Below are 24,720 nucleotides of genomic sequence, written 5' to 3'. Positions count from 1 at the left end.
ATCATTAAAACTAATATCGAAAAACCCTACATATTTAAAATTTGAATTGAAATTTAATGAGCAACAAAAAACTGGTAAGAAATAAAAAATTCCAAATTTGGTTTTAAACGTCGAAAGTACAAAGAAAACACAAATTTAGAAAACATTACAGATCAAATTAAGCTGAAAAGTTGCCATGTTCTTCGATTAGAAAAAGGAGATTGAAAAAAAAAGAATAAAATAATTATTAAAACTTATCTATATTTTGAAGCGTAGGTTCATTATAATTATAATCTTCGAAAATAAAATTTTTTGAAGAATAAATCTGAATATTCGAAATAAATATGAGATCTTGTCTTTAAAACTCAAAAATTTGAAATTGAAAAGCAGACTTTGAAATTTTGAAAAATTCATTTTAAAATCATTGTAAATTTATTGTAACTTTTTATAATTTTTTTGTGTGGAACTGAGCATCTAGAAGCACAAAAAACACACCTAAATATACAAATTGAGATTGAAATGGATTTTTTGAAAAATGTTTTTTATCTGCAGAATATGATTCAAGACATACCTATTTTATTCCATTTCTCCAATCAATCAAAGTGAATGTTGGGGTTTTTACTTCTGTTTGCTCATTCGAGTAATAAATATCTGTCACATGAATACAACGTTGTCGACACGTTTTATTAGGAATGAATTGTAAAGTAAAATCAAATAATTTGCCATTTTAAACTTGTATACACTTCTTGAGAAAAACATCTTTTAAGGACAAAATAGGGGGTTTTAAAGACATGATTTAGGCTTGAACAAATATCAATTTCTTTTTTTGTCACCCCCCCCCCCTTCGAAATTTCCAAAAAACCCGAAGGGGGGAATAAAGAAAGTTTGAAGTATGTTATGTAAATCTAGAAAAAAATTCAAGTATCCGAAAGATTACAAGACCGCAAAACTATTTTTGGAAGATGGAATCTATTTCACCTTTTGTATTCTTGATTCTATGGAATTTTTCGATAATAAATTACTTCATTTATAGGTTTTGTGCAATTATATAGTATGCAATTTGGTTGCATACAAGCTTTCGTGCAATTTATCCCTATTTATTTGTTTTTCGCATTATTTTTTATTGCCCCCCCCCCATTGGCATTTTTGTTTTTTCCATTGGCACTGCAGCAAACATGTATTTCATAAACAAGCAAAATCGTCACCGGGGCGATGCATAGAAATTCAAAATTTGGAATTGCCATTCAAAATTTACTTTCAAAAATTTGGTTACGATTTGTCAATACGATATCTTATCGTAAAATGAAAAGCCCTGAGCTCAGACTTTCAATTACAATTTTTTCGTAATCTAACTGTCTTAGGAAGACTAATTTTACATTGAATCCATCCTCACATTACAAGATAGTAAAAAACAAGGCGATTCAAAATTAGAAAAAGTAGTTTTTAGAAAATATTGGAACTTTGGTTTCAGACCCTAACTGGGGTAAGTGAGGACGGATTCATACAGACTTGATACAATGCTTATACAATATTTCGCCACCACTTACCCCGGGGTATCTAACTTTGGCTAATTCATTCTGTGAAAAGAGAATATTAGTATGAATTTTTGAGCTTTGGAAATTAAAAATTTATAATTTTCACTATGGTACTTTTATACTACAAGTAAAATAATAAATATAAAATTTCCAAGAATAAAGTTGTTGAACTCCTCATAGAATTCATACAACAGCAAAGAATCTCCAATAGAAAAATTGAATGTTTCAGAGGTTTCCTGAAAGCATTGATTCAAACAAAATTCGGTATAATTTTTCCCGTAAAAGTTTTAATAAATACTACAAAACTAGCCACTACTTTTTTTTACATTTTTTTGTGGTAATGATCTCAAAAAAAACATTGTTATGTGCAACATACAGCTTCTAATTTCTGCTTATGTAGGCATTCACTAAGTGAAATTTTATTTGAGCATTTGGTAGCTGATCTACAGTCTTTATTCCAAAGCATGTTTTCTCGATTTTTTTTTCTTAGACTTTGAATAAATTGAAAATGAATTGTAGAAGCTGAGTATTGTCTGAAAATCATAGTCAAGTTACGTTACGAGGTTCCCAAAACTATAAATTTTGTACAAATATTAAAAAAAAATTGGCTCTAAATCGACTTTTTCGGACTTTTGGAATCGGTTTTCCGAAAAAAGGCCTAATTGAAAAAGTTGATTTTTGTCCAAAATTTTTCGTCGAGGTAACACTAGATGCAGACGTTTTATACAGTTTTTAGTCATTTGGCATCAAAACTTTCATATCGATTTTTGAAGTCCTTTATGTCCCAGAAAAACGATTTATTTTCTTTTCGAGATGACACCAGATTTCGACGGTTTGCATTTTCAGTCATTTAGCATAAAAATTAAAATTTCAATTTTCCAATTTTCAATTTTCAATTTTCTTTTGTTTCCCTATTAGTTATTTTTGAGAACGCTTTAGGCGCTTTGAGACACCCCTCAAACAAGTCCGATTGAGCAGAAATTTTGTATAGATCAGTTTTTTGGGATTTCAGAATTCGACATGACTCATTTGGCTGCCACCCTACGGACCATATACATATGTACCTTATGTAGATTGGCCAAAAACCTGTCCTGTGTAAAATTTCAGCAAAATCGAATTTGATTCAGGTTTGCCTCAAAGCTCTCAAAGTTTCGATTTTTTTACTGTCAAAAATAATCTAAGAGACCAAAGGAAATCGGAAAAATCGAAATTTTAAATTTGAGGCCAAACGACTCAAAACTGCATAAAACGTTAAAATCTGGTGTTATCTCCAAAAAAAATTGGTTAAAAATTGACATTCTGGGACGCATTTCACGCATTTCTAAGTCATTTGGCATCAACACTAAAATTTCGATTTTTCCGATTTCCTTTCATTCCTTAGATCAGGGGTTTTCAGATCATTTGCTCGGCGGAGCACTTTTTAAAATCAAAAATTTTGGCGGAGCACCTACATTTTTGAAAGAATGAAAAACCCGAGTTTTGAAAACTTGATAGTATTTATCGTTTAAATAAGATGTGTCTTGTCATCGTAGTCAATAAAATCAGTAATGAATGGCTACTCTTTGAATGGTCTTGTTTTTTCTAACAAAATATGTGTCATCAAAAATTAATAATTTAAATAGAACAAATACGCTTTCTTCGATTTTTCAACCTGTAACAAGTTTGGTTAAATATGTGTCAGTTGTAGCCTGACGTCTGGTTCCGCATTTAGTCGGGATCGGTATTTTGTCTTCTTTGAGATAGATATATGTGGAAAATCCAGACTAACATAGATATGTAAGATGTGGAAAACGGCAGAAGAATAAGTTTTGCTTTAACGAACGAAATTTCAAATTTATTTTTCAGTTGACACCAATACTCCTCCAACGACTTTTTGGATACGAATCTTTCCTGAAGCTTTGAATCCGATGTCATATCTATCAAGCATTCATATTCTTGCCATGTTAATGATTCTGGTTTCTTTGACATAAAATAGGCTGTTCCACGCATTTAAAGTCTGCGATCTTTTTATTATTTTATGATATTCTTCGGGGAATTTTGCTGGAAGCTGTTCAACGCATCCTGCGACAAAACATTGTAATTATAATTGTAAATGACTTCATTAGACACGTGGGCCTGTTAGTTTAAATTTACACCAAGGAATACAAAAATAAATTTATCAACGAAAAGTGTTGTGATTGTCATAATTCTTGTAAATGTTCGGATGATAACTTCAAGGTTATTTCTGATTGAATGCTTCCTAAATTCTGAAAGCTGTCCAGGTTGCGCTTTTTGATTGATTCTGTCAAAAATTTGATTTTTCTTTTGATAGTCATGATTTTGCCGTTTTAATCGAAGATTGTTATTCCTTTACCTTGCATTGAAAGACTGTAGTCATTTTTAATACCAACGAGACAACGTTTTTCTACGAGATAACCAGCGATCTTCGGTTTGAAGTAGTAGCGTGGAATGTTGGCTAACCATCTCTTTGCACAACGCCTTGAATAACCCTGAATTTTTCGGTCGAGCCTTAATAAAGTTGATTATTTTTATGCTTTCGTCCAAGACTTCCTTCAAAGATGATGATAGTTTCTTTATAGCAAGTGCATGTCGATGAAGTTTGTACAACTACTACCGCAACTTTTGGTCTTTTCTTTGATCTTGGCAACGACTCCAGCAGTATTTCAACTATAGCTTTCGCACCGGCCATAAATACATCAATGCAATTTCCCCATGGAATATTGTTGTCCGTGACATAATCATCAATTATTTAGCTCTTCTTCGAAACATTCAGAACCTTGATAGCGAACAAATATCATCAGAATTGCTAGTCCTGCTACATCCGTGGATTCGTCGAAGTTCTTAATCCCCTTTAACATCTTCAGCCATGTCATAAATTCGCCGAAAAACCGTGTTGTCAGACATGGAAATCGAATTTACTAATTCCACTGTTTTATTATTAACCATGATACGGACGACTTCTTGAATTCAAGGTTTGATTAAGTTTTCAGCAATAGTATTATGCACTTTTCCAGCTTTTCCAATCGGTAGCTCGTCAAGTACATTGAGTGTTTTGCTTTTGCACACTCAGTCCTGCAACACAACGTTGTATATCATAGCAGTGCATTTTGACAATCCGCCATCCTTTGCCAACCTCCCTGCAGGGATTCAGCCGCCAGTAAAAACAAAGTTAACAAAATTTATTCGTTCGTACTAAATGCCCTGTGAATTTTTTTATCATGTTTGGATAAAAATGAAACGAAAAAAATATCAGAGTTTTTCAAAGTTGGTTTACGATTTTCGTTGCGTACGTCGCGGAGCACTTTCAAAAGCTTCGCGGAGCACCAAGTGCTCCGCGGAGCACGATCTAAAAACCCCTGCCTTAGATGATTTTTGATGGTAAAAAAAAACCGAAACTTTGAGCGCTTTGAAGTACCCCTAAATCAATTCCGATTGAGCTGTAATTTGCACAGGTCAGTTTTTTGGGCCAATCTACAAAATGTATGCGTTTATGGTTTTCAAAATTTGATCAAGAATTTTTTCCCCATACATCCATTGCCACCCTTATGTTCCTAGACCTAACATATCAGCTAATGTCGATAGTATAGTTGTTACCTTTTGAACTTTTTCACTATAAGATATCCTCAACCGTTTCACCACGGCTCGCCTGTAAAAAAAATGTTTCAAAAAAAACATTTCATAGGTATTATGAGGGTCTCAAAGCATAAACTATTTCCTTGCTTTAGAGAAATGTATCTAACCTTAAATATATAGATTTAGGTATCTCGGAATACACATTTTATGTAAGATCCTGCTCTACACCCATGAGTTAACTCGAAGAAGCTTAATGTCTTAACAGGCAAAGCTTAAAAGCACAGAAAATTGCAAGCAACCTTTTTCTCCGGGAAAGTTTCCTACTTAAAAGTGTGAGTTTACGAACAATTTACTTTTTTCAGTGATAACAGCACAAGTACACGCTGACTCTCCTCACAGCCGAGCTTAGGGTGCTTAGCTACGCGGGAGCTGTTTACTAAAATTTCGCGCCGCCGCCACTACGTAGTACGTTGAGCTCACGTTGCCTTATCAACATTTTTCGTTTGAGTACCCACTTTGTGTACACAAATACACATGGATCGGGGAGCAGAGAAGCTGCTGGACAAGCTCTGTGAAACTTGAGATGATAACCACGAAATCAGACAGCGGTTCCAGGCAGCACCAGTCTTTATCATTTTCGGTACCCATCCGGACCAACTCAATTACTGGCTCCTTCCGTTTGCACTAAGCATTGGAAAATATTTAGCTTTTTCTTTCCTTGGTTTGTTCAAGAACGACCAGATATCTTTTGCAAGAGTGTTTTCCAAGTCGCCAATTGTCTTTCGGGGTTTTCGTGTTTCTCGTCTCTTCGATTAGACCTATTCCCGAGATTAGATAAGCCGCGCGCTTCTTCGGGGCAAGGCGCTCAAACCAAATTCGATATCTCGTTGCCCGGTAGTGATTTCGATGAAACATAATCGAAAGGTTCGTCATACTCTGGGACGTAGTATTTAGTAGAGTCAGTAGTTAAGCAAGGCAGAACTGTCCTACCCGAACTATTTGTCGACGTCACGCGTCAAGAGTCGTCTACGCAGCAATTTAACTAGTTGTTTTTCTCTTTGTTTCGTTTCATTTTTGCAGGAAATGGACCTCATCGAGGTGCTCTGGAAGCAGGATGTGGATCTGGGCTTCACTCTAACGCCTCCGATCGCGACGTCCACTTCCGGTAACGCCATCGGAACAGCTCAGAAATCACTGGACAAAACCGCTACCAACAGCTCCGAGGATGATCTGGAGAAGCTGAAGGTGCTGCTGGAGATCAAGAAAGATGATGATAAGGTGGGTGCTACAGCCATATTGTTGTGAAATGCAATAAATTTTGCCGTTAGCTTGGATTAAACAGAGTAATTTATACGATTTTTCTACCCATTTTCGGTGTGGTCTTGATTGGCGTTTGGCAGAAGAATGATAAAAAGGAAGCCGAGGTAGAGGATCCCTGGGCTGGACTGTCCTACACGATCGATGGCGAAACCGGTGAGTCAGTTTGATTATTATTATTTTTAATCACGAGAAATCGCAAACATAAACAGCTTATCTGTTGAAACCGGCTTAGTAAAGAAATCAATCAAATTTCGGGTTGCAGAAGGACATTTAAGTCGTTTGGGAGGAAGATATAAATTTGAAGTATTAGATATAGCTTGCGCGTTGATAAAACAAATTTGACGAATTTTATGTGTGCAGATAACATAAACCCTTAGTGCGTTTAGAACAATTTGTTAGGTATTCCAAAAATTATTGCCCTTTTTTTTTTAAGGGAAATTAAGCCTTGTCATGTCAGGTTTCTCAATACAACAAATTTAGTTAGGATTCAATGGGTCTCGATTGGTTTGGAAAAAAATGTGTATTTTGACAGAACTCTTTAGAAAGGACACATCTGACTTTAAACAGTCAGAAATTTGTTGATTTTGTTTTACAAAAGAAAATCTTTGAAAATAATTAAATCATAAAATAATTGGAACATTCGAGATTTCTTCTCTGTTTGTCTCCATTATACAGTTCTCTCAACAACTTTACAAAACCTTCAACCGAAGGCCTCCGATATTCTTGAATGCATCACTTGATTCACTGCCACAATTGGCCAAATTAAGTACCATTCGGTTAACCCCCGCTTCGAATAATAATCATCCCCCCGAATGATGAACTGTTTGATAGTAGTCAGGTGAGACCGATTGAAAGACTGTAGAAAAATAAAATAAATGAAGAAAAAAGCCACATAAAGAAATTACCTACCTCTAACAACGGATTCCAAGATTGATTTCTGATATCCCGCCATGGTCCTTTTCCCGGTTCAGTCAGTCGGCGGGGTCCCCGTACGATGCTGATTAGCTGGTTGGTTGGCTTTGGCGGCGATTGGTTGCTAGATTTTCGGGTTAACCCTCCGTTGACCTCATCGGATTATTCAACTTGAGGTTGGCTTGTATTGGAAATAACCTTTCTAACAGAACCTCGACTGAATAAAATTTCATAAATTTAGACTAGAATAATTTTATGATGATGAAAAATTACGAACTGTACGTAAAAATTCAATTCCTATTGATATAGTTCACGTGTTCAAATCATCAATAACCCACCCAGTTTACCCGGGTTGAAAAAAAAAGTTTAGGAGAGAATGGGGATACTTGATCCCATTTTCTTATTTTCGTCGTATCTGTTTTTGATAAATTTAAAAATTCGCCGTCTTTTACAAATTCTGAAAGCATGTAATTTCAAATTTCTATGCTCCAAAAATTAGAACGATACTTGATTCCGTGCATGAATAAGAAGCATTTTCGTAGAGCGAAAAAAAAAATCAACTTTATTAAAAATCAAACAAGTCGAAAGATAAAAGGTAGATTGGCCTTTTATCGGCTATATTACTTTTTATTTCTCAGGTTTAAAGTCTGATATATGAAGAATTCTAAAAGTTTGTCTACAACCCTTCAGGGGAAAATTTATATTTTTTGGACACAATCAATCTTTCATTAGATACGCAGATAAGCAACCAAAAGTAACATTTTATAAAACTTTTTCTAAAAAAAACTAGAGATAACCTTTCTACTGAAATTAAGGCATTACGAAATTCATATGATTCCTAAATGATTGACATATTGGAATAAATATTTTTGATAAATTTCGTTCATGTAGTATACATTTGAAAATGATAACAAAAGATCTTTAAGTCACATTTTGTTAAATTTTCCACTTTTTGTTTTGTTTCGATTATAGTCGAGGGTTCAATAGCTTTGATTTTTTTTTTTATTTTCTAAGGTAACAACTCGTCCAAAAAAAACCAAGCGAAATGCTCTTTTTTATACTCAAAATTTATAATTTTTAATCAAATTCAGATGAACGACCAAAATGATTCAAGAGTAACAATCTCGACTCAGAACAAAAACAAAAACCTCGAAATCTTATTCTAGGTCAACCATCTACTTCAGTTTTTCGAAAATTTCCTCACTTGTTAATAAAAGATTTAGTCTCAAATGTTGAATTTCAATAAGATTAGACTTAACTTGTCAGATTGTCCAGATTTTGCCCGAATATTTATATATTTTCGCTTTATTTTCAAAAGAAAACAAAAATTTAGATTCAGTCATCCGAATTAGGTTTTTTGCTTACAAATTTTTCGAGCAATTTTTATAAAAATTAACATTAACGATTTTTGGAAGATTAAAATATGATTTAAAAATGACTGAGGTATGTATTTCAATAAAAAAAATCCAAGTATTTTTCTTAATAATTTTCATTGAATAATTTTGATATTGGTGAATATTTAGGAAAAAGCCCGAATTTACACGGCTCGGATACTCACCGAAAAATATCTAAAAAGCTTGTGTTAGAATTACTCAAAATTTTGTGGTTTAAGTGCTACTCATTATCATTAAAATTCGATGTCTGTGATCAGATTTCGGATTCTGTATCCAGTTAATTATTCTTGCATTCCAGTTTATCATCCTTTAAACAAAATCATGATTCGATCTTGGTTTTCATTTCAAACTGAAACAAGTGGCATTTTCCATATTCAAAACTCATCATTTCGAAATATTATGGAAAATACTTGATATTATGAACAATTTTTAAGATTTGGATTTCAAATTTTTATTTTTTTACACTTATACAGATTCGCAGGGTGGCCACCCATCCGGGAAAAACGGGAAAAGCGGGAAAAAGACGGGATTTGAAATCCAACGGGAAAAAAGCGGGAAAAAGCCGGGAATTTTTTCGAGAAGTCGGGAATTTTTGGCTCAGTTGAAATCTGTTCAATGAAGTTTAGTCGAAATAGGTCGAAACAAGTAGAAATGGATTGACAATTGATCACCAGTCGCCTTCCAATTGATTTCGATCGATTTCTACCAGGTCGAAACGAATCCTCCTGCTGAACTGGATCGGTTTCGATTAGTTTGAACTTGCTTCATTGAACAACAAAATGATGTTCCCGAAGAGCTAGATTGCTAATCGAATAGAAATGGGAAAAAAGCTATTTGATTTTACACGGTATTGCTCTCTATTTTTTGAATGATGTTTTCAATTTACTACAGAATTGCAGCGAGTTCGTATTCTGATTTGACGAAATGTTAAATAAGATTGTGCAGAAGCAACAAATATGTAGATATTAGTGTGCGCTTCTGGAATCAAAACACAAACCTAGTTGGAGCAAGGTATATTGGTTCTACATTCTTATTCGACGCGCTCGAATGACCTTCTCAATGGCGTAAAACTATGTTTTTCGAAAAATCCTGATCTACTGAAACAAGTGATCCAGTATTCTATAGATGGTCCAGCAATAAATTGGAAAATGCTCAAGGAACTAACTAGTGAGGTTCTAGCCTGTTCAAAAACATCCCACTTAGAAGGGCAGATTATACTGCAGTAACGGGTTTAACTATATTTCCGTTAAAATTTTGTGACGCTCGCTGAATGGAAAATGAACGCGTCGCAGAACGTGCTGCCAAAATGCTACCGTACCTCAAACGGTTTGTCGACGAGGTAAAAAAAAAACAAGAGCAGTAAAAGATTAAGGAAAACCATTAAAATTTTAAGCGATCTTTTCCATCGATTTCCCGGTCGAAGGTATTTGACATTGTCACTAAAGCTGTAGACCAAAAATGAGTTTTTTGTTACGGCCGCTTCGACTGTTGAGTTCTTTTTACACGAGTATCAGACAGAAGCACCGATGGTTCCGTTTCTCTTCGAAGATTTCAGGCTTGTAAGAGATTGATGGAGAAAGTTGTAAAGCCTGAACGCCTGAACTTAAAATCAAAAACACTTATTGGAATTGAACTCTCAGAAATAAATCTCGGGGGGGTGACAGCTATAACGATAAAAAAATCGTTAATCCAGTATGCCCGCAATTCTCACTCAAGATATGTCGAGTCCTTAAAAAAATTTAAAAAAAAATCCTTAAAATGAAAGAAAATCTGAAAAAAACTATAGCGAAATGGAAGCGAGAGGCAGAAAAGGAGGATAAGGAAGCAAAAAAATTGAAGGTGCTTTCCGACGCCCATAGAGAGGCAAGCTTAATGGACGAAAAATTAAAGCACTTAAAAATATATGAGATACAAATAAATTTGAAAAATGATAATCAAACACATTTTAATTTATAAACTCTTTTTCGAATCGAGTTATATAGTTTTAAAAATTGAAAAAAATCCTGCTTATCAATCTAATGATTTTTAGGTTAATTGGTGAACATTACTGAAACAAACCATTTAAACATCATTTACCACTAAAAAAAGCTTAATCGATTGACGTTTATATGGTTTCAAAAATGAATATTCGGATTTTTGTTTGGTTTTCTGTTGTATAAAAACGGGAACTTCGTGAGACCATGCGGGAAAAAAATTGGAAAAATGCGGGAAATAAAAATTTGATTTTGAGTGGCCACCCTGGATTCGGAACTTAAGCAAGTTTCATTAAAGAAGAACCCGAATTCAAACAGAGTTATTTTGCGCAATTTTTATTAAAATTCATAAGTTCAATTTCTGAAATAATTGAAGAAAGAATTCAGATTGAAATCTATTTCCAAATGCAAATAAAAGATTTCCGGTTAAAGACTCTGATACAAATTACGCTTTTTGGTTAGTAATTAATATGTAAGAGTTATTATCGGGAACTTAAATTCAAATTTCGTATTCCAATTCTGAATTCAGAATTGATTTTGAACCTAAGTTTCAGACTCGGATTAAAAAAAAAAAATTAAAAACTCATATTCAGATTCAGCTTGAAGTAAAGTTTTATAATCGAGATTATAATATTAAAGTGAGAGTTTGATTAACGATTCAAATAGCAGGAGTTCGTAGCTTCATAATTTTTATTCAGAAATTCCAAATATAAAATAAAATTTGGAATCATTTTGAAGATCTAGTTATTTAAAAATCTAGATTAAATTTTTTTAAAAATATTCACAGGACTCTTAGGCCAGAACAAATATCAATTTCTTCTTTTGACACCCCCCCCCCCTCCTTTTAAATTTCCAAAAAAACCAAAGAGGAGAATGAATAAAGTTTAATGTATTCTATGGAAATTTTGAAAAATTGATCAAATATTCGAAAGATTACAAGAGCAAAACACAAATTGTGGAAGCTGGGAGTTTTATCACCTTTTGTTTTCTTGATTTTATTGAATTTTTCGATAAAAAAATACATGATTTATAGGTTTTGTGCAATGATAAAGTATGGAATTTAGTTGCATAAAATCTTTCGTGCAATGTATTCCAATTTATTATTTTTTATTATCCTCCCCCTCGCGATTTTCCAACTCGAAGTGACAAAAGAAGGATTTAGAAATTTGTTCCGGCCTAATTATGAAACAAATGTATAACATAAATTTTGGTTGGTGAAAGAACTTGTGATTTATCTTCAAGAAAAAATTCAGCTGGAAATATATTTTATTGGTTTCATGAAAATAACAAAGTTTCATACTTAAATCTTAAATTTTAATCGAGTTTTCAAGAGTAGAAAATAAATCTGATTTGAACCGCAAACGGGTTATATTTGAAGTTAAAAAGAATTAGCTTTTTACTTGCTAATTAAAGTAAATAAAAAAAGTTTTCTTAAAAATGAAATTCTCAAATCTCTTATTTAGTTTTCAAATGTCATCGAAAAATTGGCAATTTCTAGGATTTTTTTTTTAAAGTTAGAATTCAAAGTAAATAACCAACTTTTATTGTGAATAAAAATATGGAACCTTTGTATATTTTTACTATAAGTTATGTATGCATTGTTCAGGCAAAAATATTATAGAAAAAGTGTTGTCGCCCTCTTATGTGCCGTTTCTTCCTACGGCTGTTAAAATATCTTGAATCAGTTTAAATGTTATTTTCCTTCCACACAATATTCAACATTTACAAAATAGTCGTAGCAAAAAATGAGTAATGACACTTTTTGCTGCCTCATTGCAAAGTGAGAAAATTTGGCTCCAAAATCCAAAAAAAAAACTTAAGCCGCAGGTTTAAGGACCCGAAATATGACTTGTATAGGTACGTGAAATTTTCTCAGAAATTCAAATCTGCCGTCGAGGTGACCTTAATTACCCAGAAATAAGCTATTTATCTTCTAGATATGTCTTAACAAAATTAGATTTTAAGCCATTGTATTTTAAAAAAGCGATCTGAAGGGTTTTAAAATAATTGAAATTATTTGAATGGGACCTTTGACAGGTGTGAACATCTCAAGAAGCGACCTGTTTGCCCCTTTTAGCCCTTTGAGCATTATGTCATGTTATGAAATAATTGCTTTTAATCTCAACCGAGTTATTAATAATTTCATCAAAATAAACATCAAATATAAGTCAATCTTAATAATGACTTAAACCACCCTTCAAATTTTCGATTTATCCAATAAGGCTGGAACAAATATCAATTTCTTCTTTTGTCAACCCCCCCCCCCCCCCCCCTTCGAAATTTCAAAAAACCCGAAGGGGGAAATAAATAAAGTTTGAAGTAATTTATGTAAATTTAGATAAAAAATTCCAATATCTGAAAGATTAAAAGACCAAAAAACAAATTTAAGATGATGGAAGTTATTTTACTTTTTGTTTTCTTGATTTGATTGATTTATTCAATACAAAATTACTTGATTTAGAAGTTTTGTGCAACGGTATAGTATGCAATTTTTTTTTGCATACAAGCTTCCGTGCAACTTATTTCAATTTATTTGTTTTTCGCATTATTTTTTATTGTCCCCCCCCTCGCGATGTTCCAACGCCGAGTGACAAAAGATGGATTTGAAATTTGTTCCGGCCTAATGTATGCCAAAAATATCCAATTTTGTATGAGAATTTACCTTCTTAAACAGTTAATTGATCAAAACAGAAAGAGGGCTTACATATCGAACTTGTAAATCCTGTCACACTTCATCAAATTCCACATCACATCGGAATATTTTCAAAATACATTTTTGCTGAATTTTTTAAGCTCAAATTCATTTTCACGAAGTTATAACTGTTGTTTTTTTCTGGACAAAAAAAGGGCAAATATAACTCCACTAAGATGTATCCGGTCAGATCTGCCGGCAGATTTGAACTCCTGCACTCATAAAAGAGGTTTCAAAAGTCCAATGTCTGTTTAGCAAATTTCTGTGCCGAAAATGCGCTGAAAAATGTACTGTACCAAAGATGATACGATAAGAAAAGCACTACTGACATAAAGACTCGAGCTTCCAAGCAAAGTGATGCATGACTACTACATTCAGGCAAAACAAGAAAAAACATTTTTTGGGATATTCATTCTATTGGATAACTCACCCCAAAAAAAAACTAGTGGGAATCGAACTCACTGCAACATCTCATCTCGGCTTGCTAGTCTGATATCTTACTCAGTGCTCCATCTGATTTGGTTAGCAAATGAAGGTTTATTGTCATAGTCTTTCTGCCGCTGCCGATTACCAAATAATCCTTGCTGGCTGATTGTTTCCATCCCGCTTTGTCTTGTAACAGGATATGGGATATGTTTTATTTGGTTTCTTTCAGACATGCCATGCGGTTGCGCTTGGAAGACAATTATTAGGAAGCTTGTTAATGCCGGTGCGGCATAGAATCTTATACCTATAATTCCACCTCCAAAGAAATTCATTATTGGAGTAGAGTCTGATTTGTGGGTGTGAGAATTTCGATTTTTTGGGTTGTTAGGTCAAAATTTTCCTGCTGTGCATTTTATAGAACCTTATGATTTAATAATCCGTATACGATATAATATTATTATTATTATTATTATTATTTTTTTTTTTATTTTTTTTTTATTTTTTTTTTTTATTTTTTTTTTTAATATGTCTTTATTTGTATCAAATCATCATTACACTTATATTACATTATTGCATTAAACTAGGTGTTCAGCTCAATAATGAGCTGTTCATAGCCCTATAGTTAACTAGATTATAAAAATTTATTTATAAGATTTAAATTTGCTGAGCGCAATCAAGTTTTTAATGTAGGAGAACATCCTGTAATAGCAAAAATATTTTATACTTAAAACTAAACACTATCCTAAAATTAAACTAAACATAAAGAGAACGAATCTCTGCGATGGAAGACTGCATCGATTTGCCTCTGAAGTTGGAGATAATTTTGTTGGCCATCTCTCCGATCGATTCAATGCCCGCAATCCGATGAAGATCTTCGGTGCTGTGCCAAGGTGGAAGCCGCAAAATCATCCTCTGGATGGCTTTCTTCCTCGTCGCGCAGCAGCTAGACCAAATCGGAACTGCATACATGATCGCTGGTCGGAAAACTTGTTTGTAGATGAGCATCTTATTTCGCAGACACAACCGGGATTTCCTGTTGATGAGAGAATAAAGAGATTTAGTGTATTTATTACATTTAGATTGAATATCTTCAATGTGATTTTTAAAAGTAAGATTCCGATCAAGTGTGAGTCCCAAGTACTTCACGTGATCAGACCATTCTAAAGAAACCCCATTAAAAGTTATGGAATGATTTTCATTAGGTTTTAAAAAATTTGCTCTTGGCTTATGGGGAAATAAAATAAGTTGAGTTTTGGAAGCGTTAGGAGAAATTTTCCACATTTTCAAGTAATTCAAAAAGGAATTTAAATTTTGTTGCAATCTACTGCGTACCACCCGTAAATTTCGACCTTTGGCTGAAAGCAAAGTATCGTCAGCAAATAATCTTCTACCTTTTCCTTCTGGGACATCAGGAAGATCAGAAGTAAAAATATTGTATAAAATAGGCCCAAGTATACTACCCTGAGGGACACCAGCTCTAATGGGTATCCTTTCAGAGCATGAATTTTGATAGCTTACTTGCAAAGTTCGGCTAGTCAAATAATTTTGAATAATTTTGGTGAGATATACAGGAAAATCAAATCGAGCTAATTTAGCTACTAAACCTTCGTGCCAAACACTGTCAAAAGCTTTTTCAATATCAAGAAGAGCAACACCAGTTGAATAACCCTCAGATTTGCTAGCGTTAATCATATTAGTTACACTCAAAAGTTGATGTGTAGTAGAATGTCCATGACGAAAACCAAATTGTTCATCAGGGAAAATAGAATTCTGATTAATGTGAATCATCATTCTATTCAAAATAACTCTCTCAAATAGTTTACTTAAAGAAGGAAGCAAACTAATTGGTCGATAACTTGAAGGCTCTGAAGCACTTTTTCCAGGTTTCAAAATTGGAGTTACTTTGGCATTTTTCCATTTATTGGGAAAATAAGCCAAGTGAAAACATTTATTGAAGATTTTAACTAAAAAATTTAAAGTGCTTTCAGCCAACTTTTTAATAAGAATATAGAAAATCCCATCTTCCCCCGGGGCTTTCATATTTTTAAATTTTTTGAAAATCAATTTAAGTTCATCAATATTTGTCTCACAAGAACTTTCAAACACAATTTGCTTAGAAAGAATATCATCAAATTCAAGGGAAATTTGAGCATCAATTGGACTTACAACGTTTAAATTAAAATCATGAGCAGACTCAAATTGTTGGGCTAATTTTTGAGCTTTTTCTGAATTAGTTAAAAGAAGTTTATCCCCATCTTTCAAAGTAGGAATTGGCTTCTGGGGCTTTTTTAGAATTTTAGTTAATTTCCAAAATGGCTTTGAGTAGGGTTTTATGTCCTCTACTGCTTTAGCAAAATTTTCTTTACGAATGAAATTTAAACGACGTTTGATCTCTTTTTGAAGGTCGCAATAAATAAATTTCAAATAAGGATCCCTAGTTCGTTGAAATTGGCGTCGACGAATGTTTTTCAGTCGTATCAAAAACTGAAGATCATCATCAATTAAAGGTTGATTAAATTTATGTTTAACTTTGGGTATTGAAGCGGCTCTAGCATTGACTATTGAAGTTGTCAAATTTTCTACAGCCAAATCAATATCTTCTATTCAATTCAATGGAACGTTTACATCTAAATTACGTTCAATAAAATTCATATATCGCTCCCAGTTAGCCTTTTGAAAATTAAAAGTTGATTTTAAAGGGTTTTCAATGGGACTTTGGGATAAAGAAAATGTTACTGGAAGGTGGTCTGAATCGAGGTCCGCATGAGTAACTAATTGACTACAATGCTCGCCTAAATCCGTTAGAACCAAATCAATTGTGGAGGGATTTCTAATTGAAGAAAAACAAGTATGCCCATTAGGATATTCAACAGTATAATAACCTGCAGAGCAGTCATTAAACAAAATATTCCCATTTGAATTTGATGAAATATTATTCCAAGATCGGTGTTTTGCATTAAAGTCACCAATAATAAAAAATTTAGATTTATTTCTGGTGAGTTTTTGTAAATCTCCCTTCAAAAAATTTTTCTGTTCACCGCTACATTGAAAAGGCAAATATGCGGCAACAATTATAATTTTCCCCATAGAAGTTTCTAATTCAATTCCAATTGTTTCTAAGACTTTTGTATTGAAAGAAGGAAGAAGTCTAAATTTGAGACGACTATTGATGACAATAGCTACACCCCCACCTTGTCGATCAAGTCGATCATTTCGTAAAATTTTAAAGAAAGCATTGCTTTTCAAGTTATTGTCTGGCTTTAAAAAAGTTTCAGTGATGGCAGCAATATGTATGTTTTGAGTTTTCAAAAATAAAATGAACTCGTCTTGGTTAGCCAGCAAAGATCTAGCGTTCCAATTCATAATATTTAAACATCTATTTGGATCCATGAGGGAATCGTAAAGTCATAATAATTTTGTTAGCATAATTAAAAGATGTTTGGAAAGCTTCAAACATTGAATTTGCTTTCAACATAAGTTGCATCATTTCCATTAAATTTTGATGCAAAAATTTTAATTTTTCCTCAGTAATCTCACCCAAATCAACAAAATTGTTAGAATCAGAAGAGGAAGGAGAAGAAAAAGTATTTGAATTTCGGGGATTTTCCCAAGCCTTCGCATGAACGTTGAGACTTGGTTTTTTCCCATTTTTATTAGTTAAACCTGAAGAGGGCAACCCATTTTCAACCACCTCTGAGAACGATAAACAACGAGTCTGTGGCGCAGAATCAGCCCAGGTAACATTAAAATCACTTCGGGTATTACCCAGCCGTGATTCCAATGTAGGCCGAGGCTGACTGCGAACAGGCAGGTTGTTTGCCGGTCTGACGTGTGAAGACGAAAAAGAGGAAGGAGGAGAAGAAACTTTTCTGGAAACTTTGGGGTTTTTCCTAGAAGCAACAATTTTTGCCCTAACGGGACAATCTAGAGAATTCGAGGAATGATTACCTGCGCAATTCGCACACTTAAAAAATTCTGTTTTTGGCTTATCACCACCAAAAAGGCATTTAGATTTTTCATGATCGAATGAGCCGCAAAACATGCATCTGGCATTCATTCTACAATTTTTAGTGCCATGACAAAAAGCTTGACAACGACGACATTGCGTAATATTTTGTAAAAAATTGGTATGGGATTTACGAAAAGGTTCAAATTTTACTCGACAATGAAACATAAGACGAGCCTTTTCCAAAATTTTCAAATTATTGACCTGATCCTTTTTAAAATGGATCAAATAAAGTTCAGGAGCAAAACCAACACTACTGGTATTATTCGTGTTGGTTCTTTTCCTCATTTGAATTACTTGAATTGGAGAAAAACCTAACAAAGAATTTAATTCATTTGTGATCTCATCCGGTGTCTGATCGCCGGTGAGACCACGAAGTACAACTTTAAAAGGACGATCACCTCTAGTGTCGTACGTAAAAAATTGGTGTTTTTTATTATTCAAATAATTTAAAATTTTTTGAAAATCATTAAAAGATTCCGCCAATATACGAGCAGTTCCCCTTCGACCGATCTGAAAAGAAATCTTCACATCCTTGACGAAAGTGACGATTTCTTTTCGAAAGGCATTGAAGTCAGGAATCGTGACCGTTATTGGTGGAATCTTTTCGTTTTTAAGAGTATAAGAAGAAGAAGAAGGTTTCTTAGTACTCTTATAAGAATTAAATATGAATATTTCCTCATCACCAATGTTATGAAGGACATCGAATGAATTGGAAATTTCAACTTTTTTGGCAGATGGCCCTGGATTAGGTTCAGCAATCCGTTTTCTTCCGGCCCTTGAGCCGGCCGAAGACTTCCCCATGCTGGAAAGAAAAGAGAAAATATGAATAAAAGAAAATGAAAATAATTTTAGCACTGAAAAGTGCTGATTGAAATACAGGTAAGGAAAAAATAAATAATGTAAAATGTTCCTGCAGGTACACAGCAACGATACGATGCTCCGGCGTACGTGTTGACGGCTCAACGGTACAGATGGAAGTGCTAATATTATTTATTTATAGTTTAGTTTGTTCAGAGATGTTCGTATGAAACTTGTACCTACATAACTTTAACACGGAATAAAAATACGCGTCATCCAGCATCATCGCTTGTAAAATAATTTTGAAAAAGCAACCATTAAAGGAATTTCTTCTGAGACATTGATTTGATTTTTCAAACTTTTGTGCATGAAAAGTACGGAAGTTCAAATGATTATAGAGAGTTGCAATACAAGCTTCAAATTTATTCTTCTATACTTATTTTTCTTTAGAAGTCTGGCTAAATGTAATATCTATAAAACTAAATATTCAAGGCCTGAAACGTCATGGGGGCATTTTTTTCAATTTTTAACCTCTTTGTTGCTTGTTAAAATAGATATGGTTAAATGCAACATACATATAAAGAATCACACGAAAACGTAAATCCACCAGCTAGGAAGTTAAAAATGTGTACAAATCAACTGAAAACTCTAAATCTGATCGTATTCGCTTGTGCTTTCGTTAGTAAAATTCAGGGCCTATAAACTTTTACGAAAAACCAAATTTGAAAGTCCAAACGTTGAATCAAAGTTTGAGAAACTGCTAGAAACAGCCATTAATATTATTACCCAGCTTAATTGTGTCCTGGATAGCAAGGGTTAACCCATCGCGGGTCGCCTTAACACAGCGAGTGCCGGCACAGTTAAAGGAAAAACTCTTGAGTTCGAAAAGCGAGCGGCTCAACTACAGTCGCGGAGCCTTTCTTAATTGCACGGCTTATGCGGGCCAGATTTATATCGCGCACTTTTCATATGTTCTCGTCGACTGTTCGTCGATATGAAACTTTTCCCGAAGTGTTTGTGCCTATAAAAGTATGTATGTATGTTTGGGTTTCGACTTTGGCAGGGACCTCGAGCCCTGAGCAGGACCGGGCGAGGTTAGATGGGAAAAAACGTGAAACAACCTTGTCATGATTTGATTATTTTTCAAAAGAGGAAAAAAATGGTTGAGGAAACTTTTACCGACCGTTCGAAATCCTACTGAGACCTGCTGACTGCTGCAGCTCTACAGAGTTGGATTTCATTCTACCGGGGCTGGGTCAATCGCAGGCTTATTTTAACTATTTATCCCAAGCCGTGCCATGCTCCACGGATTTATCTGTTCCCCATAAACCCCGAGCCGAGCGCGAACCAGCCAGAGGTCTCCTCCGAGGCCTGCCAGCTTTGAAAGGATGGAATTATGAGTGAGGCGCGGGTTGGCGGCTGATTGGGTTTGTTGGTCAGTCCAATCAGTTTGATGCCGCCATATCCATGCTCTCTCCTCCTCGTGTGAGGGGGTGGGAGGACGAACGGACGGGCGCGGTTTGTTGTTGGGTGGTAATGTTTTTCGATGTCACGTGGTGAAGTTTTGATTGGATCTCTCACCGAAGGATATTTATGGGAATGGGAATTATTCTTCGTGGGGTAATTTACCCCCCGATGGGTTGTGCTTACCGTTTGATTGATCGTACACCCCCAGAGAGAGGGTGGATTTTTTTCACCAATAAAAAGTATCGAGTTCATTATGAAACGGTAAAGCGGTTTTTCGATTAACAGTTTGTTCCCTTCGGGTCACCAGTTCTCAGTCAAATTCCTTTAAAATTTATAACTGACTAGCTAATTTTAACACTATTTTTTTTTTATCATAGCTCTAGTCGAAATGCGGTCTTTTGTCATAATTTAAGCTTTGAGCCAAATCATTTTTAAAAGAAATCGGTTGATAAAAACCAAAGTAAGGCTAAGGCCAGAACAAATATGAAATTCTTCTTTGGTCACCCCCTCCCCCTTCGGTTTTTCCGAAAATCCAGCAGGGTGGAAATAAAAAAAGTTTTAGGTATGTTATTTTAAAAAAAATGATAAATTTATCCAAAATTTAATAGTAAAAGCTAAAAAAGTGAAAACTTTTAAAGATGGAAATTGTATCACCTTTTGTATCCGAGATTTTTCTAAATTTTCGATCAAAAATAACTCGATTTCTCGATTTTGTTTAATGTAGATGGTATGCAAAATTGGTGTATCCAAGCTTTTGTCCAATATGTTCCAGTTTATGGAAAATTTGATTTTTTATTCACCCCTACTCCCCTCTCCTTCTTGATGTTTAAACTCAGGGCCGGATTGAATCATTTTTTTTATATGCTGTCCCGAGAACACAATATTTAAAAAAAAACGAAGGAAGAATAAAAAGTTCGTTACATTGCCTTCGAATAACCATTATGACTAAAAATCTTCAAACAATGATCAGGTATTTACTGAGAAGAAAGCTGAACCGCTTAGGTATTGTCTTTTTTTTTATTTTGGAAAAATATAACATCACAGTTGATTTCTATTTGAACACAGGACATTTGATTTGTTCAATGATTTTCCGTAAGAAAAATCTTTATTTTTTTAAATTAAACATTCGTTTCCTGTAGATATTTCATATTTCACGATGAATCTAAAAAAACTATATCTTCTAAAAAAAAGTTATTGTAGCAGAACCTGTTTGATTTCCATTTGATTATCCTTCACTTGGTATGAGCTTAATCTTAAGCAGAATAAATATTTCCCTCATGACTGTTGGGAAGTAACATTAGGACTTCAGAGAAAGAATCTTAAATAAAAAAATACAACAGAATTACATTCTAATTTCCTGGAGATACAGACAGTTTAACAGTGAAATTCAAAACCGAAAATCGGGTTTCATTCAGACAAACAATTCAAAGTATCAATTTAAATCGTACTATGAAATTACAAATGAAATTCAAGTACAAAATTGAGAATCAAAGTTATAATCAGAGGAAAGCAGGAATTTCAAAATTTAAAATTCAAATCCAAATGTTTATTTCCCTTTCATAACTTTAAAACACCAAAAAAAAGTGATCATGTAATGGGTTGAAATATTTGAAATGGCAGATTAAAACTTAAAATTAAAAATTATTTATTTATTCATTTATTTATTCATTTATTTATTCATTTATTTATTTATTAAAAAATGTAAAAAATGTTCTAAAAATAATTATAAAGCTTTTGTCAAAAGGTCTTCTAAATGTGACAAAAGTTACCTTCAAAAACGATAATTCAGGATGGAAATTAAATTTTCAAGGCACAGAATCATAAATTTGGAATAAGATGAGATTGAAAATACAGAAATATTCATGTTTTGAGAATCGTTCAATGAAATTTGCAATTCAACTATGACAGCATTTTTTTTTTTTTGATAATAATAACTTGAGAATGGTTATTTAGAGAATGATATGTTGAATCCAGGGGATTTTCTTTAGTAGAAGATAATTTAAAAAAAATGTTCATCAGAATCAGAAAAGTGAAATTTGGACTAAATCAGTTGGAAAAGTTTCAATAACAATTTCAAAATCGGAAAAAACTCAATGGCGGAACTCAGTTTTGTCGATTGATCCTATTTTGTCAACTACGGTTACCTTTTTTTTATCAAAATTAAATCAATGCTGATTTCAATAATGATCGGAAAACAAAGATTAATTTTGCATAATTCATACCCATACTTAGGCTTACAAAGTGAGCAAACCAGATTTTCTGTTTTCATTAGTTTTATTCCCAACAAAGCCCGAGAATAATTACGATTTAAAACGATTTTAAATATTTTTTTTTTACTTTTTCAAATTTCTTCAAGTTTCTTCAAATTTCTTCAAATTTTCTTTCAAAAACTGTAAATTTCTGAATTTTTTTTCAATTTTGACAAATCTAGGATAAAAGTCGTTAATTTTGTTTTAAACGAGGAGAAAATACTTATCAGAAAAAAAGCTTTAATCTCTGCACAGTCCAAGAATATTATCTTTATCCAATAAATAAGAGAAAGTGGAGTATTATTTATTGTAGGGTATGCATTCCAGATTCTCTGGACTAAGTTGGACATCCCGGGTTTTCAAAGTAAAGTGGAAAAATAAAGCAAATGAAGGTCTAATTTTTTCTATGCTTGTTTTATTCCAATTGTTTTTTTTTGTTTGAACAGAGATTTGAACGCTGCTGACGTGTTTCGATAAAAAAAATGAAAAGCTTTAGGGATTGAGTCACTTTCCTGTAGATTTTTTTTTCGAATTATCATCGAATTCTGCTAAGATTTGTCCAGATTTTATGTAGAAAAATTCGAGATTAAATGCCCAGATATTGCCAGGTATTATAAAAAAAAATCTGCAAAAAATGGCAGGGAAAATTCTGTAACTCTAGGGTGCCCACTGCCCACTTAACTTATGGCCGAGTGAAACTTCTCGGGATATTATTTCAAGTGGCCCCCTTCCTGTTATATAAAGCATTTTAATTCCGATTTTCTTTTTCTTTCTTAATTTTCTACTACTTAAAGAAATATGATTAAAGTAACGTTTTAATTTTAATTTTCCTCTGGGGGCACCCCTGAGCTTCTTCCACAGATTGTCAGCCTCCTCAAGTCCTCAGATTCTTCAATTTTTTTCTGCTTGTTTATCTCAGGTAAATACAGGCGAGGCTTGCCAATGAAAAGTTTTTGGCTTGAAACCTGCCAGGTGCCTGCTAAACGAAAATTTTCAAAATATCTTACGACTAGTGGTCCAAAAGTTTTGCGCACGATTTGACCACCGTATTTTGTTTATTTTACCGATGGACAACTTTTTTATTTTGGTAGAAATGAAGTCAGGTCTGTTTTTTAGTCGGCTAGACGAATCAGTCAGAAAAAATCTAATTTTTGATCACTTGCGCTGTTGAAATTTTCGGATTGCGCTTGATAAAACCTCTCACATTCTTTAACGTTATGGATTCAATCATCCTCACTTTTTTGACATTTTTGTCATTTTTGACATTGTTGACATTTTTGTCATTTTCGTCATTTTTGTCATTTTACTCATTTTTGTCGCTTTTGTCATTTTTGTCATTTTTGTCATTTTTGTCATTTAGCTCCCTGTTAGATCTTCTAGGACTTCTCAAATGACTCACCGCATGAACTTTGGTCGAACGGTTGATTTCCAGCTGTTTTTGGGATCTCCCACTTGGACTTTGCAGATTTTTTCTCAGATTAATTAATTATCTGCTTTGATAAGTATAGTTTTGTTCCAAGGCTGTTAAATGATGTGTTGAGAATATATTTCACCTTCAAAAGGATATAAAATGGTATTTTTTCTCAGAATATTTTGTAATGCAGACGAGACTTTTAAACACCTTTTAAAGCCTTTTTACAAATTTCTTTGCAGAAGTTTATTTTTATTTTTTTAAATACTTTATTTTAAAAGCTAATAAAGTATGCTTTATTTATCGAGATGTCAACGATACGTTTTCACCCACCCGAATAAAGTTTCATTGCGTTTATTTCATGACTCCAATTGAAAAATAATGAAGAATTAGAGAAATCTAACTTCAAATGTTTCGGAAAATAAAACTTTTGAAAGTGTACTTTTTGTGGTGGTTTTTCGTCCCTGGACTGAATCGAAATTGAATTTTCGGCAAAAAATCTGAGGACCCTCAGCGCAAAATCGTACGGTAATAGAAAAAAAATCCTCATGAATCTCATATGTAAATGTTAAAAAAAAATTAGTAACACTTAGGGCAGTGATTTTCAGATTTTTTTTCCCTCGCCGCCCCCTTTCTCGATATTTTAGTAGAGTGTCCTTTTCCCGACCATTTTAGCGTTCCCGGGAATCGGGAAATCTCACGATCCTTTTCCCAGGAATCCCCGGGATCCCGGGAAAAATTAAAAACGAATATTTCAACATGAAGATCTTAATATTGCAAACTTTTTTAATGCCTTGAAATTTCAATAAGCAAACCAAAGACCTAAAAACAAAGTTCTTTAACCGACAAACTGGATTCTAGCTGCAAAAATTTGAAATAATAGAGAAAGATTTCTCACTATCGATAGAAGTTAGATAGCTAGACTTCAGGTTATTCATCAAATACCATAAATTTCCAGATAACTATCCATTTGTTTTATAAT

At 33.5% G+C, this 24,720-nt stretch overlaps 1 protein-coding gene across 1 annotated transcript in view; it reads left to right on the top strand.

Moving 5' to 3' along the window:
- LOC129738221 (segmentation protein cap'n'collar) overlaps nucleotides 1-24,720 on the top strand; it is a 120,512-nt gene that overhangs the window by 28,727 nt on the left and 67,065 nt on the right. Inside the window, exons 3-4 of the mRNA XM_055729413.1 lie at nucleotides 6,168-6,365; nucleotides 6,488-6,568. Coding sequence (XP_055585388.1) covers nucleotides 6,168-6,365; nucleotides 6,488-6,568 — 279 coding nt within the window. The remainder of the gene's footprint in view (nucleotides 1-6,167; nucleotides 6,366-6,487; nucleotides 6,569-24,720) is intronic.

This window comes from Uranotaenia lowii, chromosome 1, assembly GCF_029784155.1.
Source record: "Uranotaenia lowii strain MFRU-FL chromosome 1, ASM2978415v1, whole genome shotgun sequence".
NCBI lineage: Eukaryota > Metazoa > Arthropoda > Insecta > Diptera > Culicidae > Uranotaenia > Uranotaenia lowii.
This window is presented reverse-complemented; position numbering and strand designations above follow the sequence as displayed.